The sequence below is a fragment of the Cebidichthys violaceus genome, unplaced genomic scaffold (genome assembly GCF_023349555.1).
Source record: "Cebidichthys violaceus isolate CVI_PGR_0920_01 unplaced genomic scaffold, fCebVio1.0.p SCAF_7, whole genome shotgun sequence".
Taxonomy (NCBI): domain Eukaryota; kingdom Metazoa; phylum Chordata; class Actinopteri; order Perciformes; family Stichaeidae; genus Cebidichthys; species Cebidichthys violaceus.
In genome coordinates, this window is record NW_027176927.1 from 2299181 (window position 1) to 2316336 (window position 17156).

The 17156-nt window shown below is 42.0% G+C and overlaps 2 protein-coding genes across 2 annotated transcripts; both read left to right on the top strand.

Moving 5' to 3' along the window:
• Positions 1–305: 305 nt before the first annotated feature.
• On the top strand, positions 306–5587 carry cnr2 (cannabinoid receptor 2). The gene is made up of 4 exons (XM_068735954.1): positions 306–364; positions 3026–3060; positions 3388–3482; positions 3659–5587. The coding sequence occupies exons 3-4, from the start codon at positions 3413–3415 to the stop codon at positions 4747–4749; spliced, it is 1161 nt and encodes a 386-aa protein (XP_068592055.1). The 5' UTR covers positions 306–364; positions 3026–3060; positions 3388–3412; the 3' UTR covers positions 4750–5587.
• A 1486-nt stretch (positions 5588–7073) lies between these two features.
• akirin1 (akirin 1) lies at positions 7074–17112 on the top strand. The gene is made up of 5 exons (XM_068735559.1): positions 7074–7458; positions 13896–14024; positions 15649–15777; positions 16402–16473; positions 16580–17112. Exons 1-5 carry the CDS (start codon positions 7251–7253, stop codon positions 16588–16590), a joined length of 549 nt encoding a protein of 182 aa, XP_068591660.1. The 5' UTR covers positions 7074–7250; the 3' UTR covers positions 16591–17112.
• The last annotated feature ends 44 nt before the right edge of the window (positions 17113–17156 follow it).

Sequence of the window (17156 nt, forward strand, 5' to 3'; positions counted from 1 at the left end):
GTCCATCATGACCCTAAATGTATGAATGTTTTATCTTTCCCATTTCCCCTCTATTACATAAAATCAAACATATAAAGTTGGACTTTACTGCCATTGTCAGTTTCATCACAGACTCCAGCTGTCCTTCTAATACATCATTTAGGCTCTTTCATCTCTTTCCATCTGGTTCTCTCTCTCTCTCTCCCACCCTCCCTCTCTCCCTCGTGTCATCACAGCCTGCCTCCTTATCGTCTGCCCCTCAGTCATGCACTTTGCCATCAGTCAGGTTTGTAGGTCTGTGTGATCATGCTGGGGTTGTTGTGCTGCTGAGCGACCTAATTCAGATCACCTAAAATAAGAAGAAAAGCAGAAAACTCCACACAAGGTAAGCTCTTCAAAGGTTATTTTATTACAGGTTTAAAATCCAGTGACATTAGGTCATAATTTCCTAATTTGCATTTAAGTTGGCGTTGTGATATCTGTATGAAATTTAATTTATTTTCAAAAAGATGTTGTGTGTTTTGATTGTCCGTCATTCATTAAGTGTATTTGTGCAGCAAATCTGCTACTTTAACCCAATTTTACAATGCTTCTTTTTTTTGCTGCTCCTACAAAACTAGACGTTTTTCTGCTTGTGCCAGAAGGGCTTGCTATATTTTGAAACGATGTGGCACGCCGAAACAGTGACTCAAGGGGTTATTGCCACATTATGTCAGTGTACATGTTGCCAGTGAAGTGACTAAAATGGACGCCTGCATGTTTTTTTTTTTTTATAAATGAAGTTTTCTGTACACAGCTGTTGGTGCTTTTTTTGAAGAGGTAATCAGTTTTATAAGGATGATGGTTCTTAACAGTCAAAACACAGCACTCTGTCCATCAAGATTCACCACAAGGGAGGAAAGAGCCTGAGGTGGTGTAATATCCACAAGTGCTTGCACACATATGGCTCAGTGGAATTGTGAAATATTGTCCCTCAAGTCAATAAGTGCCTTTCTGGAAAGTAATTTACTTCCACTTCTGCTCATATTTATTTTCCTATGCTTTTAAAAGGCAGTTTGAAATTTGGGAAGAAAAACAGAAATAATGGTCACTGGAAACAGAATAAAGGGGAAACAATTGAAGGCCACGGTGACCTAATTGGGTTAAAGGGCTAGTTCGAGATTAACTGCGCCTCGTCTGGAAAGTGGACGAGAGCTGGAGGAAGCAGCAGGGGGCTTTGACAAAAAAATGCGGTCAATTCGAACTGTCTTCAAATGAATAAACAGGAAGCTACAGAACGAGTTGTATCCTGTTAGATCCGATCTGTACGCTACTTGTAGTTAACAGACCTCAAACTGATTTATTCATGTGTGTATCTGCATTCTATCCTTTGTTGTTTTTATGTCTGTCTGTGAAACACGTTCATGCTTGTTTTGATATGTGTTATATAGTCTATTATTATGATCAATCAGACAGCATATGTTTTTAGATTAAACCTTCATTGCACAACATGAGACTAACAGCAAACAATCGAGCGTTAAATATTATAACACAGAAAAATAGGATTTTTCTACAAAACGTGGTGTTTCTTGTCAAATCTAAGAGCCAATCAGGCCTTCGATCTGTCGACAGCTCCTGGCTCTAAAAACTGCGGCCACCTCGCTTTCGTGAGGTCATCGTTGACGACGTACGTGTGCATGACGTCAGAGTAAGTCGGGCTCAAATCGAACAGAAATCTAACCCAGCATGCATTGTGCGCCGATCGTCGGTGATCGATACTCCGCAGAACTGGCTCATCTCAAACGAGCCTATTGTGTTCCCTTTAGTTTGTAATCACTTATACTGCATCATATAAAACGACTTTCCTTGATCACTTTTAACGATTCTTTTTGTGTTATTTGCTCACTGTTTCCCAGCTTTTTCTTAAAGCTTACTGTTATTTCCATTCATGTGATTGTGTCATGGTTTTGCCTATACAATATAATCTCTATAATGTAAGCCTCACTGGGTAAGCAGTTATAGGTGGCCACTCTCTGTTTATCACAGCATTATTTACTTTGATCAAATCCTTTCACATCAGCTTCCCACACTTAGTTTAATCTATTGATTGCACAAAGGTGATGCACTTTACAGGAGATTGTTCATCTCTGCGGTGACCTTCACCCACCGATATGCATTTTTTTCCGTTACAATACAATCCCGTCTAATACCAAAAGGGGGCAGTCTTCATCCTGTTAGTTATGATAATAGGCCAACAACATGCGTTCGCTATTATGTTCATCTGCAGATAACTGAATGCACTCAGTAAAATCCCTGCAAAAGTGATTGTGGAAATATGGATTCAATATTAATTCTCTGGTCCAGCTCAGTTCATTAAAAAATCACTTAAAGGGACAGTTAAAATAAAAATAAAAAAATCACAAAATACATATTTTCCTCTTACTTGAAGTGCTATTGATCAATCTAGAGTGTTTTGGTGTGAGCTGCCTGGTTTTGGAGATAACATCCGTAGAGATGTCTGTTTTTTTTCTCAATTATCAACAGCATTGTTTGTCAAAGTTTCATTGGACACACTTGGTCAAAGTTAACGGCATCGTCCCATGGGCTGCAGGCTATCACTATAGATGCCTTAACATTTGTGAGCTGTGTGCATAAAAGCTCTTAAAAACAAGTTGCCATGTTTCAGGGTACAGCTAAAGCAACAGCTGCTGGAAGTGATAAGATCACACTCAACACACCATGAGCACACTGGCTGTATATACTGTTTCTACATATTATGGACAAAGGTGCAACTATTTTGCTTTTTGGGATTTTCAAACAAAATTCGTTCATTATTCTTCTCAGTAAGAAGTGGTTTATGGCGTGCGATTTAAACCGTGGCTCCTTGCAACTATCTCTTCAATATCAGCACCAGCGGATACTGTAATGGTCATTCTCTGTTTACCCTGACCTCTAAGTGATGTCTGTCCTGACTCACAGATGTTAATGTTCCCTTTAAGCACCAAGTTCAATATTGACAAAGAGAGAAAAATACATCACATTTTCCACTTTATTTGTTTCTCCACAGGAAGTTGCCTGCTTCAATCACTTCATCTAAATAAGGTTTGTTCGATACAATACAGACAGTAATGACACAATAACCACGTGTATCTTATATTACTTTTACTGTATGTGTGGATCTTGCTATATGTGTTTGGTCTTGTCTTACACATTAACTATTTAAGTTCAATGATCAATGCAGTTGTTTTTATGTTCTTTAGAAGTTAAGATAAGATAATACTGGAAAAAGTGGAAAACGCAATGCCTTTTTACTTCTTAAATTCTTTCCTGCTATTCTTATATATATTTACAGATATGTTAATTGTGTCTATTAATCCATAAAGAACAACACATTTAAATGACTTACTTTATTTTCTAACTACAATCTAGTACTGGCCCTCCGGTAACAGTATAAATGGAGCAATGGGAGGTTTCGACTTCTTTAAGACCCACAGAAGCCAAAGAGGACGCCTCCTCACACATAGGTATGTAGCCTCAATAATGAAAAAATGCTTTGCTTCATTACAATCTAAAATGGTTCAAGATAATGTGAGTTTTTCAGCAAATGTAATTTAAGGGTGCATTTAAAATGACAGTTGTAGTTTCAGTACACTTACCCGATAAAATCTGTCCTGCTATAAACCTGTGATTTTTCTCACAGTTAACAGGTCTTGTGAGAATCTGGAATGCTACATGGTTCTCACCGAGGCCGAGAAGACAGCCATCGGCTCTATCTGTTTCCTGGCAGGTCCTGTCACTCTGCTGGAAAACGCTCTCGTGTTGGGAGTGATCGCTGCAACAGCCTCCCTCCGGCAGCGGCCTTCATATCTGTTCATTGCCAGCCTTGCGTTGGCGGATGTCTTCGCCAGCTGCTTCTTCACCACCAGCTTCCTGTACTTTCACCTCTTTCGCCGCAGTGACGGCCCCACTGCCTACCTCTTCAAGTTAGGTGGTGTCACCATGGCCTTCACCAGCTCTGTGGGGAGTTTGCTGCTGACCGCTCTGGACCGCTACCTCTGCATCCAGCAGGCCTCCAGCTACAAGGTGCTGCTGACCCGCCGGCGAGCCATGCTGAGCCTGCTGATCCTCTGGAGCGCCACCATTTTCATCTCCTTCTTGCCGCTGATGGGCTGGAGGTGTCCCACAGGGCTTACTCCGCCCTGCTCACGCCTGTTTCCCTACATCAACCAGGGCTATCTGGCCTGCTGGACCAGCTTCACACTGATGCTTCTGGCTCTCATTCTGTGTGCTTATGCTCTCATCCTGTGGAAGGCCCACCGCCATGAGTCCTCTATGACCAGCCTCCAGGGAACAGCAGGGACAGGACAGGCCCGCATGAGGATGGATATCCGGCTGGCGCGTACCTTTGGCCTGATCCTAATCATACTGGTGAGCTGCTGGCTGCCCGCACTCTCATTCATGTTAGCTGATGTCTCTGTGGTCCTGACTCGCACCCAACAGAGAGCATTCGCCTTTTGCAGCACCCTCTGCCTGGTCAACTCTGCAGTCAACCCACTGCTATACGCACTGCGCTGTCGAGAGCTAAGAGTCGCTCTGCTGCAGTTGCTACAAAAGCTGTGTGAGATTGGAAGGTGTAGAAAATCTACAGAGGCTTTAAACCCAGGATTACCCTTCACAGAAGACATCAACTGTACTGCCATCACTGAGGATGAGATGCCCAGGAACAGAACCACACGGCCTAACTCAATCTCAGAGACGGTGAACAATCAGCAGCCGAACATCAGAAAATAAGTTGACATTTAGGAGTAGTTGTACAGATAGATACGTGTTTGACATCGAATGAAGAATCAAATATGAGCAGGATTCATTACCATCAAATTATTAGCGCTGGTATGTACTTCAAGGCTATTGTGTTCAAGGCTATCCAACAATACCTCTTGAATATTGTTAGCCCTATAAGTGATCCAACAGATCGGAAAGCAAATGTGGGAAACATGTTACATAATGTGTTTGACTTGCAGTTATGAGATACACTGTGAAGACAGTTTGTAAGGAGAAACCATTAACCTTTAAAAAATACAATTAGAACCATTCTAGTATCAGATTCCAGTGGAAATAAAGCTTATCATCTCTGGACATTGGTTCAGGTGAAACAAAAGGTTTATTGTTATGTTGGACTGGAAGTGAAATGATGTCATGTGGCCAGCTAACCTTTAACCTTTGACTTCTCCATCTCCAATGTCAGTGCTTTAACGCTCTCACTCCTGTGACATACTGTGAACTGAAGTGCTGACTTAACTTTTGGGTTCACCACGTGGTGGAAAGGTGCATTTGTTGTGGGTACGCTTGTTCATTTTTGAGCATTTTGTCCCTGAGCGTGCAGGGACAGAGGACGCTGTGGGTTGCCTTATCCAATCTGCACATGAATGCCGGGACTCCACAAAAGCCCCATGCACGGGAGGATTTCACACAATGTCCGCACACGTGAATCCAAGCAGTGTGCCGAGGTAAATGGAGCACATGCCAGGAGGAGAACGAGCACAAGCACTAGAACACTCTTTGCAATTGTGACAACTGGCAGCTGCAGCAGAGCACACACTGGATGACATTTCACTTAAACTCACAGGTGCACATACTAGACCGAACACGTGTTTCAACCATCAACTGATTAAAGATGGTACTTGACCATACTCTATTTTGCCTCCTTATGTTTATTTTCAAGAAAATTCCACGCGTAAATCTTACTTCTTACTTAATCATTGTCAAGTGGCAAAAAGTCAGCAGTCTTGTGTTTGCAATGATTTATAAGTGTCCCTGTCTCTCTATCAATCTCCTGGGTGGGGATATTAGAAACCCCTCTCAGTATACAATTCAAGAACATTTTTTAAACTACAGCCTCCAAAAGTATCATGGATTTGGCAATGGGTGGATGTTATTTTTTTGAAATCCTACACATAATAACAAGACATAACTAAAGAAAACGGCAGTATATGCATTTGTCCTCTGTTGTATTTGATGGAACAACCAATAACATGATTGCTCATTGTCTTTACGAGGAGATCCTAAAATGCTACTTTAAATGATATTGCTGAATACTTCCTAGCCGTTCTGTTTAAATACTCAAGATGCAAGCTGAATTAAATACTGCATAACATTATCCTGGCTGCATGTTTAGTTATTTGCATAGGTTATGTGATAACAATAAGGACTGCATAAGACTTTGTTTTGTTTGTATTAACCTACGTAATGTATTATGCATTTAAAAAGTCAGGGTACTCCTGTAAAAGGGATTTTTAATCCCAGTGGGACCGTTATCATCACATGGGAAACGTATTGCACATAAAACAACAAGATGCACACCCAGCGGTGGAGACTGCAGCATATATAAATTGATGAGTGATTCAGTTCTGGACATTGCTTGTTTCAATGAGTTACTTAAAACAAGCGACTGTGGTGAATGTGTGACTGGTTGTTGAGGCATGTGGTTCAACAGGCGTGAAATAGAGCTATGTAGCTGATAAAACAAAGCAAGATAAGAACCAAAAATAATCTACATACTATACAAATGCTTTGTACATACAAGTACATTTCCTATTTTCAGTCCCAGTGTATAGTGTGGTCGAGAATTTGCTGCTCAGGAACTCTATTCTAAGTCATTATCACCATGCAGCCATTGTATTACGTTTGCAAATACAATGTGAAAATACAATGTGAAGCCGGTTACTCGTTGACAGCCAGCAAATATATAAAATCAGCCGCTTTCTGAAGGATATTAAAGAGTAAAATCATTCTGGAGTTAATTTTTAATCTACTTGATTTACCTGACCTCCACCACCAGACGTCTCGTGAACCTTCAATTTGAGTTCAACGGAAACTAAAGCCAACAACAACAATAGGGTTGGGTAGCAAGAAATTGTAGCGTAAAGACTGATAAAGAAAAAAAATGCCAATTGATTCAAATATGTATTGCTAGTAACGTTCAAAAATACGTTTGGGTAAGAATAACAATTCAAATCAGTGAAATATACGACAAAATATGTTGTAAATATTAGAGAACCCCCCTCTTTTCCTCAATGGTACGGTCTGCCATTGTGACGTTTTAAAAATTCAGCAGGCACGGTCGGCAGTTGGCTTACTACTCAGAGAAGAAAATCCGTTGTTGTGGAGAGGAAGAAAGGCTCAAGAAAAATCGAGCAACGTTTAACGTACAAAACCACGAGCGACAAAAAAAAAACAGTTTTGCGGGTCGTTTTTCCTCCAACTTACTTTTCCAATTTTCTTTAGCTAACAACATGGCTTGTGGGGCAACATTAAAGCGGTCGATGGAGTTTGAGGCCCTCCTCAGTCCCCAGTCTCCTAAGCGGAGAAGGTGCAACCCTCTACCGGGGACTCCTGGCACTCCGTCGCCGCAAAGATGCAACCTCCGCCCGCCAGTCGACAGCCCAACGCACTCGATGTCTCCTCCGGCCATGGGAGGAGGCGAACACAGGCTCACTCCAGGTATGACATTTAAACAGATTTTTACATGTTTTTCCTGGGTGGGTGTCATGGGGGAGGGGGTTTGGGTGGAGTGGACTGGAAGGGATAGCTAGCTAACGTCAATTGAGAGAATCTGAATGGGGGTTGGAGGCTAAACGTTAGCCTAGCTTAGCGAAGCTAACGCCAGGAAGGGGAAACGTCGGCGTCAAGTTACCGACACAGATCATTTTTACAAATCTTAATAAATCAGTGGATTCACCAAAGTATAGGTGGTTCTATAGGTATTCGTTGGTGGCACCTTGCCAGCTCATTGTATTGTTGCATAGTTGAGTGAATTAGCTTAAAGCTAATGATGAGTTGCCTATGAAATGATTAGCTTCAAAGTTCTCTGCATAGCTAACGTTGAATCAAATAACGTTGCTATTTCTAGCATGGGACAAATTGGATATAGCTGGATATATGACTAATTTAATGTGCCTGTACAATCTGCAGCTGTATTATGGACTATCGTGGCCATTACATCTGTTAAGATATTCAATTTAAACATGTATTTGAAAACTGGAAGGACTTTAAACAAAAGACCCTGCTTGTTCTTTAACACATGGGTGGCAATCTAGCCTGTTGGGCTCGCCTGAGAAGACAAATGGCATCACAGTAGCAGGCACATCATGGCAGGCTGTTAATTAGGAGCTGCCTGGGTAATGTTCCTTGGCTTTAGTGCCACAATTGTCTTGCGTTGAGGTGGGGGGTTTATACCATTATGCACCACAGCCATGTCTCTGTGCCTCTTCGGGGCCTGCAGGACATTGTTCATTTCCTTTTTATGTCTGTCATCTACTCTCCCTTTTGACTTGAAAAGCTCCGCTGTGAGCATTGGACGGGTGTGGGGCACACTAGTAGACACAAGATAATTACCTAGATGTCTGCACTGCGATCCAGTGAAGCTTATTGCATGTGCCAGGCACTCAGATATGGGCAGCGTGATACCAGTGAGGCCTAATCCTTACGCTTTTTGAATGTTAATTAAAAAAAAAAAAGCTTGATGTCATTGAATTTATTTTATCACTTCACTGCTGTGGAATGAGAGAGGATTACAAGATGGAGACCGCTGTACTACCTGTGCTAAGCCGTGCTGTTAACTCGTAGATTGTCATCATGTGCTCCCCAGTGGTTATAAATCCATTTCCTACAGCCCAGCCTATTATAAAGCACAGGGGTACTTATAGTTCTATTCAGCCTTCCTGTTGCGATGAAGTGTACTGCCTTCCATCTTGCCACGAAGTATTGAAAGTGAAGAAATCAGAAATGCACGGATGAATTCCTCATAACCAGTTTGTATTGGCAAGGCACTGCTTGGAGAAGTGTTTTTGATAGTGAGCCAGGGGTTTTGTTTACTTAGTGGCTGTGTGTTGAGCCACTTAACCTCTGTTAAACTTGTTAACTGGGGGGTAAATCTCCTTATTTCTTTCACATAATATAATTATCTAAGGCTGGGCAAATTCTGTTATTCCTCTATAGTTCTGTGCATCTTGACTTGGGTCTCAGTTGATGTTATTCATGGGCCATTTACCTGTGGGGGAGGTGAAAATGAACTTGCTACCTCAAAGATGAAAGTGAAATCAAAATCAGAATCGGCTTTATTAGCCATGCATGCGTTCGCATTCAAAACAAGAAAAATATAACTTTGACAATGGATTTGGGATATTAGTGAAATGTGAGCTATTAGTGATGATTTTTTTCATTCAAACAAGAAACCAACAAGGACACACAGACCCAATTTTGCACAATGTGCCTGCTGTGTCAATTATCAAGACAAAGGCCAAATTGTCTCACTCTCTGTTGTTCCTGTTTTGTTTTTTTTGCACTGTAAGAATAAATGCTTCATGGTGCATATCATTGTAAGATGATGCTGGCGGGCGGTGCACACATCTCTCTTAGCAAAAAGCCAGGGAGGGTTTGCTGAGGGCATTGACACACACGGATGTAGGGGATGGTGGAGACGGCTTCACAGCTGGCTTCCTGTGAAATGCAAGCTTTTCGGCTTCTGGTGAACTGTGTAATTGTCATGCTGGTAAGCAAAAGATTTATAGTGATTAAGAGGTGTTTTGTTTCTGAGAAGGGAGAGGGCTGGTCCTTCCAGTTGTAGATGCCTGGAGGTGAAGACGCATTTTCATGCTCCTGTTATTGCTCACATCATTTACACAGCCTGACTTGCTTATTATGGTTGCCTTACAGAGTAGTATTCATAGTGGAGCTATGTTTATGTTAATACAAAAAAATTAACCATATAAGTTTTTTTCCAGGTTGTCTGTTCTGACGTTGCTTATTTAGCCTGAACTTTATGTTAAGAATCCAACAGGCCTCTTGGGTGTTCCAGTTATTTCTGAGTTTGTCTGCTTAGTATGAGCTCCAGATAGCAGGTATTATACTCACCTTCACCCTCAAGAAGGCCCCCTTTATGGACCTGGTGTCGCAAGCACGCCTCTCTGCTGCTGCGGTTTGCCAAGTGAAAGCAGTTTTGTATTTGGCGAAAGGTCAGCTGTCATCCCTCCCACCCGTCTCTACCCACACATGCTTTCCAGCTATTCAGGTTTGCTTGTGGTGAGCAAGGCTGTGTGTGCGCAGGGATCCGACCCTGTCGAGGTATCTTTAGGTAATAATGCCATAATGTAGATAGGATCACTCACTCTGTTCTCCTCTGTCTCATTCTTGTGCTGCTAGTCTTGTGCTTTGCTAAAATCCCCCCCCCTAGATGACAGATGAGGCTGGACTGGTACTACCCAACTGCATTTTGGGTAGAAAAGCGGGCAGGTCATAGTTCATGCCTGAAACCTTGGTCAGACTGCAAGACTGCTCATATATCCTGGGCTAAAGATGGCCTGCTGTCTGCTCAGGAAACTCTTTGTTCAGAAGATTTTATTTTTAAAAACGCTTAGATGCAAATGCATTGAGGAATTTAGTATTTAACTAGTACGAAGTTGTACCTTGCGAGTACGCTCTGGTCCGTGGATGTACATTTTTGTGCGTGTAGGCTCTGTGTGGACGTCCAAGTACTGACAATTAGTTGTGACCTCGCTGATCTGTCCAGACTTTGGAAACGATCTACTGCGCATCGGGCTTACTAGCATTTTACCATATAATGTCGGATTTATTCCTTTAAAAACATTCATTGATTTGCGATTTCCTGTGTCTGCTTTTTTCAAACTATTAGTGGTCACTTAAATTCTTTACTGCAGGAGGGCAACTTCTACTGACCCGCAATACATCACAAGCTACTACCTGGCAGTTGGGACATTCGGAACCCCCCCACACACACACACACACACACACACACACACACACACACACACACACACACACACACACACACACACACACACACTTCGTTAGCAGTGGAGGGTGAAAGGAAATGAGTCAGCTTTGTTTTCTCTCCACCACCATGGCCAATCTATCTGGCCGATCTCATGTGGTATTCACTGTTTGGCCTGTGCCTAAGCCTTTTAGCCGAGGCTTTCTCCTCTGTGTTCCTCTGGCTCTCCCGGAAGTCTCTGTGATTGATTGCTTGGCCTGGTTGTGGCAGGGTCATTGTTGCCAAGCAACGCCCACAGTTGAGCTACTGGTAGTTGGCAGAGCTGGAAGTGAGGAGAGGGTTTCTCACTTGTTAGGCCGATGTACTGAGGAATAGTAATATCTAATTGGACCCATGCATTTGAGACTACTGTCACAGTTTAATCTCAACGGCTGTGGCTTCTACCGTCTTTCTTGTTGTCAGCGTTCAGCAACTCAAGTCTCTCAATTGTAGTACTATCAATACTATCAAAATAATTTAGTTTAGGTTTTAGTTGATCTCTACAACCAGCATGTTGCTGACTGCAGAGATTACTAAAACCTGTGTTTCAGCTGGTGTGGTTCCACTCGTATATTGTCTTTTCCATTTAGTTAATGCGTTATAAACATCTGTAGAATAGACTATTTAAAAAATATTAATAAATGCAGCGGTCTTCAATTTTTTAATAATCTGCTTATTTTTTCAAGTCATTGGTTAGTCTCTATGATGTCAGAATCAAAATTCACGTCTTCACATGTTTGCCTCGCCAGACCTGCATTTAGAAACCCAATTTCATGTACGATGATATGAAATATTTGGCATTTGTCCTCAACAAATGACATACATTTTAAATTGATTATCTTAATGACTTAAATGAGTTTTCTGTCTACTAATTGTTTGTCATTGTTACAGCCCCATGGGTTGAAGACATGTCTTTATACAAGTAAAAGGCCCTGTGGTGTTTCAATAAACAGCCTGTCAGATTAGGGTCCTGTGTTGTTAATTCTGGAAAGTTTCATACAGCCAGAGGAGGGGTTCAGAAGTGACCCCATATGACGTGGCTTTCCTCACCATGCCAACACGCTCACCGATGAGCAGGCTGAAGTGGCAGCATGGCTTCTAGCCCCCTCCACCCAAGATAAATGAGGCACGGTGCTCCAGATAGAGGCGCACCATGTATAGAGACTTCCCCTCCTGTATGGACCGAGTGAGATTAAGTCCCGCCTAAACATTTGGTTATCTGCACTCTTTGAGGCCATGGTGTTTTTCTCATTTTTTTTTTTCCCATGACCTTTTTTTTTTTTTTACTTTAAGCTTATAATTAGATATGTGTGTGTTCTGGCTGTGACCCATGTTAAGCTGTTACAGCAGCTGCAGCGTAGGCTTTATCCTAAGGAGGACATATTTGAGACGATAAAGGGACAGACACTTTCTTGACACATCACTGTGTACCTACAGTACCTGTATTACCTTTATTTTATTTAAGTCTGTACCTGTGATACATGTTGATCTATAAATTAAGTATACATTCTAAGGCTAATAATTATAATGTTGGCTTTTTCATGATATACACACTGTCTGCTTGATGTGGATCGGGTTTGATTCTGTCAACATAACAAACTGTGAATTGCAGACCTTAGTCAACATGCACATGTTTGATGTTTTGAGCTTCCATGAAAGCACCAGCAGTACACTTGAAGTGATACTGAGATTAGTGCGTCACCACAGGCAATATGGCAACTTAACGAATGAAACAAGCGGTTGTTGCAGTGTGCAAACCCAATTCTCAGAGAGCCTCTACGCTGCCGTCACCATACTGCAACCTGATATTGGTTAACTGTGTCATGTTGTGCTTTTTAGATGTGGGCTCAGGTGTCATTTTCCAGTTGGTTTACTGTCCGTAGATTAAATGATTGTGACAAAGCAGGCATTTTGGAAAGACAACATCTTTAATTACATCCCTGATTGCACAACGATCTACCAAAACCATTGTTTTTTACATTGTAAAACTCCAGTTTCAGTCAGAAACATAAAAGATGTGGAATCTTAAGTTGTCTGTAAATACAACTTGTAATGCAGATGATCTTGAGTACTTGTTTATTTGGTAATTATCATATAAATTAGCCTGATTTCTCAGGGCTAGTGCTTAAACAGTACGCAGCTGGCCAGTAAGGCTAGAAGCACTGATTATGTTGTTCTTATATTGAGATAAGTAATGTCCTGTTTTACATCGTTTGCATTGCAGTCTTTTATCATACCGATCTTTTCACACAAATCAGTTTATTTTCTTCCGTCCACCAAAACCTCAAGCATCCACACAACCACTAAGTAAGCCTCAGAAGAATGAGAGGCTTCTACTTTGTTCCAGCTCACTGAAGAACGCTGATTTGTGTTGAAGCCTTCTCAACAGCTGTGGCGATGCCGACGTCATAAATATCTTTTGGAAGAGAAGTGAAAGTGATAGTCACGAGACAAAAAAGTTTGTCTTTAAGTACGCTGTGTGTCTGTTACAGCTGTATTAGTAGGTATGTCACTAATGTCAGTCTGTCACGCCTCCACTTCCTGTCGATGATTGTATTTTGGAACCCATGTTAGGTGAGGAGTGCCACAGAGGAAGTGAGCTTAGCTTTAGTTTATCTTCAGAGTGGATGACTACGCCTTCCTGTAATAGTCCTAATTAAAGCTGGAATACATTCAACATTGTTTTGAATGTGGTTGTGGTGGGCGCAGTATTGAAAAGAACACATTAAAGACCAAACTAATGAAAATACTGATTAATTCCTGTAATAAATCACTGTTGAGCAATTGGGATAACTCCGACTACTGGATAGATTCATAATTCCTTTTCATGTTCAAAATAGAGACTTGAACTCCACATTATACATTTAAAAACCTGTAAATTTGCTGTTTATGAGCATTTATTCACAAAAGGTTTCAGTGATAACACTGGTGCTGACATCCAAGCAACAGAGTGAGAGAGTCTGGATTGCGTTTGCTTTGGAAGCCGATTGGGAGCACCGCCTCACAACCGCCAAAAGGGTTGAAAGAATGTGTGCCGCCTTCATTTTTCGGGGCGTTCTCTGTCCTGGTTTAAACCGTTTGTGTCCTTGTTTCCGTTTGCTCCCTACAGAGCAGATCTTCCAGAACCTCCGTCAGGAGTACAGCCGGATCCAGAGGCGGCGGCAGCTGGAAGGGGCCTTCAACCAGACCGAGGCCTGTAGCTCCAGTTCCTCCCTCAACGCTCCCAGCTCCCCACCAGGTAGGAGCATTTAGGGTTGACTGCACACACACACACACACACACACACACACACACACACACACACACTCAAACTCACACACTCAAACTCACACTTACTTACTTACTTTATGGCTTTTACTCCAAAGGCCATGTACAGCTCTAATGGGTACAGCATGGCACTATTGGTGCCAGTTTATGGATGTTTTCCATACTAACATGTGTGTGTTTTGTGATGGCAGTTATCTAGGTCTGACTGCCCAATTATATTACATTTTAGTCCATGTTTAGATTATTTTGGATTTGTTCACAGCTGTAGAAGGGTATTGTACTTTTGCTACACGGGTGATTTAAATAACATGTCTGCTTTGTTTTGTTCTGGTTAGCAAGTCCTTGAAGTGACAGCAGAAAACCATCCAAAAAACCCCTTTTTAAGCCTAATCTTTGTAACGGTTAGGAATGATAAGGTCATTCGTTCTGCAAGGCCTGCCAAAAGACCCTTGGCTGGACCTGCATGACCAACTCAAGTCTAAAGAGACAGGCTACTGCTGCTCATCAAAACAATCACCAGGGCAGAGGAATTGTGATTCCAGATGTGAGTTTGTGAAAGATTTATAGTTGTTTGTGCCAAATCCAGCCCACTCCTGAAATGGAGATGTCTCTCTCACCCGAGTTCAGTCATATCCTGTTGAAATTCATGAAAAGTTCGCTTTCATTCCCTCAGAATAGTCGTTTTCCGATGGAACTACAAATGAACATTGCACTTTCATGCTTCATCATATCTACAAAGATAACTGATATAATTTACTGTGAGGAGATCAAACCATAACAAAATAAAGATATGATACAATCTTTTCTTTATGAACACATTAATAAATCCAGATGACTTATGGGTAAACGTACAAAATCACGTCTTTTTTTTTTTATTTACTGAAAAAAACGTTGATAAATGAGTTGCTACCTTGGCACCTGAAATGCGAGTAGATTGTGATGGATTCAGTTTGTTTCAGCCCATCTCATAAAATGAAATTAAACATAATTGATCATTTATATTGCCCAACATGGTGCTTTTTCTTTTTGGGAACAAATCTGTGCTGCAACAGTGGTGTTGTAGTTTGATGCTTTCAGCACAATTTGGCAGTTTGGGTGTGAGATGTAATCCCCGCCCCGGGCCTTCAGGCTCCAGCGTTTTCTTCCTAATCACTCTGCAGGATGCTCTCGTAGATCACACCGGCTGCACCGTTACCAACCCGGCCTCTTTCTGCCTCTGAAGAGACGGCCATTAAACCTTCATCCGCGCTCTGCCATCCTCTCCTGTGATTTACAAACATTTTAGTCTAAACGGCTTACAGCAGAACCTCAAAGACCACTGGGTAAAGGATCACCTAGCTAAAGCTGGCTCCGGTTGCACTGTGACAGAGGCGTTGTGAGAGGGGGGGGGGAAGGAGAGAGGAGAGAGGGCTCGCATTAGTGCTGCATGACCCTGTGGGCTGACAGAGGTGAGGGACGACAAAGAGCAAAGCTGTAAATTTGCACCTGGCTGAGCACCTATTTCTGGAGAGAGAGGACATTTCTGTCTGCGTGACTCATCGCTGCGCCACAGATTTTTTTTTTTTTCACAGTCGATCTGATCTTGTGTTTCTCAGGTGCCTCAAGGAAGGACCAGCCCTCGTTTACACTGAAGCAGGTGAGCTACCTGTGTGAGCGGCTGCTTAAAGACCACGAGGAGAAGATCCGGGAGGAGTACGAACAGATTCTTAACACAAAACTCGCAGGTAATAAGCAAAAAAATATATATAAAACCGCAGCACTCATTATTCATCTGGACAACACGTTTTACAGTCTGGCAGGGAAGTACAGTAAACGTGTCACTGTGTAATGAGAAGCATCCTGCCCCCCTCCCTTATGAGTGTGTTTTCTTTTCATAACTGATTACGTCTGCAGTGCTGGCATCCAAACAGAGTTTACTTATACTTCCAGATGCCATGGCTGTAAACGGGAAACAAGTGGAATAAAGATGGTTTGACTTTTGGCAGCCGTAGCCAAACTGTATTTACTCACAGTATGTCCACAATAAGTCAGTTAAATGAAATCGTTTAGGCCCTCCATACACACTGAGCTGGCGTTCTTACAAAATGGAGCCTGTCCAGAGTCTGCAAATTGTAAAACAGTAAGCCAGCTCAGTCACGGTAGAACGCTACGTAAATATGAACAACTATATGGTGTTTTTGGCTGTATTCAAACAGAAGTTTAACAAGCTGAGAATCAGAAGTCTTACTAGATGTCTACTGCGATGCACAGTTGTGTAGTTTGCTGTCGTGTCGGCAGAGATGTTCACAAAAAGACTTTGAATCTACAGCACGCTTCCTCACCCTTTTTAAATCTTCTTTTCTTTCTAGAACAATATGAATCTTTTGTGAAATTCACACAAGACCAGATCATGCGAAGATACGGAGCCCGGCCTGCTAGTTGTACGTATCCTAAACCACCGTTTCCTTCTCTGTCAAAGTAAACATGTCTGTGTTTAATCTGTGTTGTGAGTGAAAAGGGTTTAACTGACTATCATCTGCGTTTCAGATGTCTCTTGAACGCACCGTGATGAGACCCCAGCTTCCTCTCACTAGACGGCTGCTCTTCTACTGCCCCACCCCCCCCTCACCTCCCCCTCCTTCCAGTTGATTTTCATTTTATTTCCCTATCCCCCCCCCCCCCCCCCCCCCATTTTAAACTGTTTGGGTGCCATGGTTTATCCTCCTTTTAATCCACATGTCGATTTCTTACTTTAAAACTATTGCTGCTGGCCAAAACTTAGAAGAATCTGAAAGATAAACTATATCTGAAGCCCCCCCCCCCCCTCTTTTTTTTTGTTTCTTGTTCATATGCGCTTTCTCAAAATCCTGACTAAAGCAGATCTGTGTCAAATTTCTTGCCGGCGCTGTAGAAAAAGCTTTTTGGCTCATGTGATCATTCTGTATAATCTTCCAGCAGCTGTATTTAATGGCTCCTGCTTCTCACATTGTCCCCCATTCCCCCTTCCCCCCTCACAACTCTTTACCTGAGAATGTGGATTTTTCTCCCTTTTGAAAAAAATAAAAGTTCTGTGATTCAAATCTGTTGTCTGAGATGTGTTTTTAGTGCTATGTAGTCCTGTAGT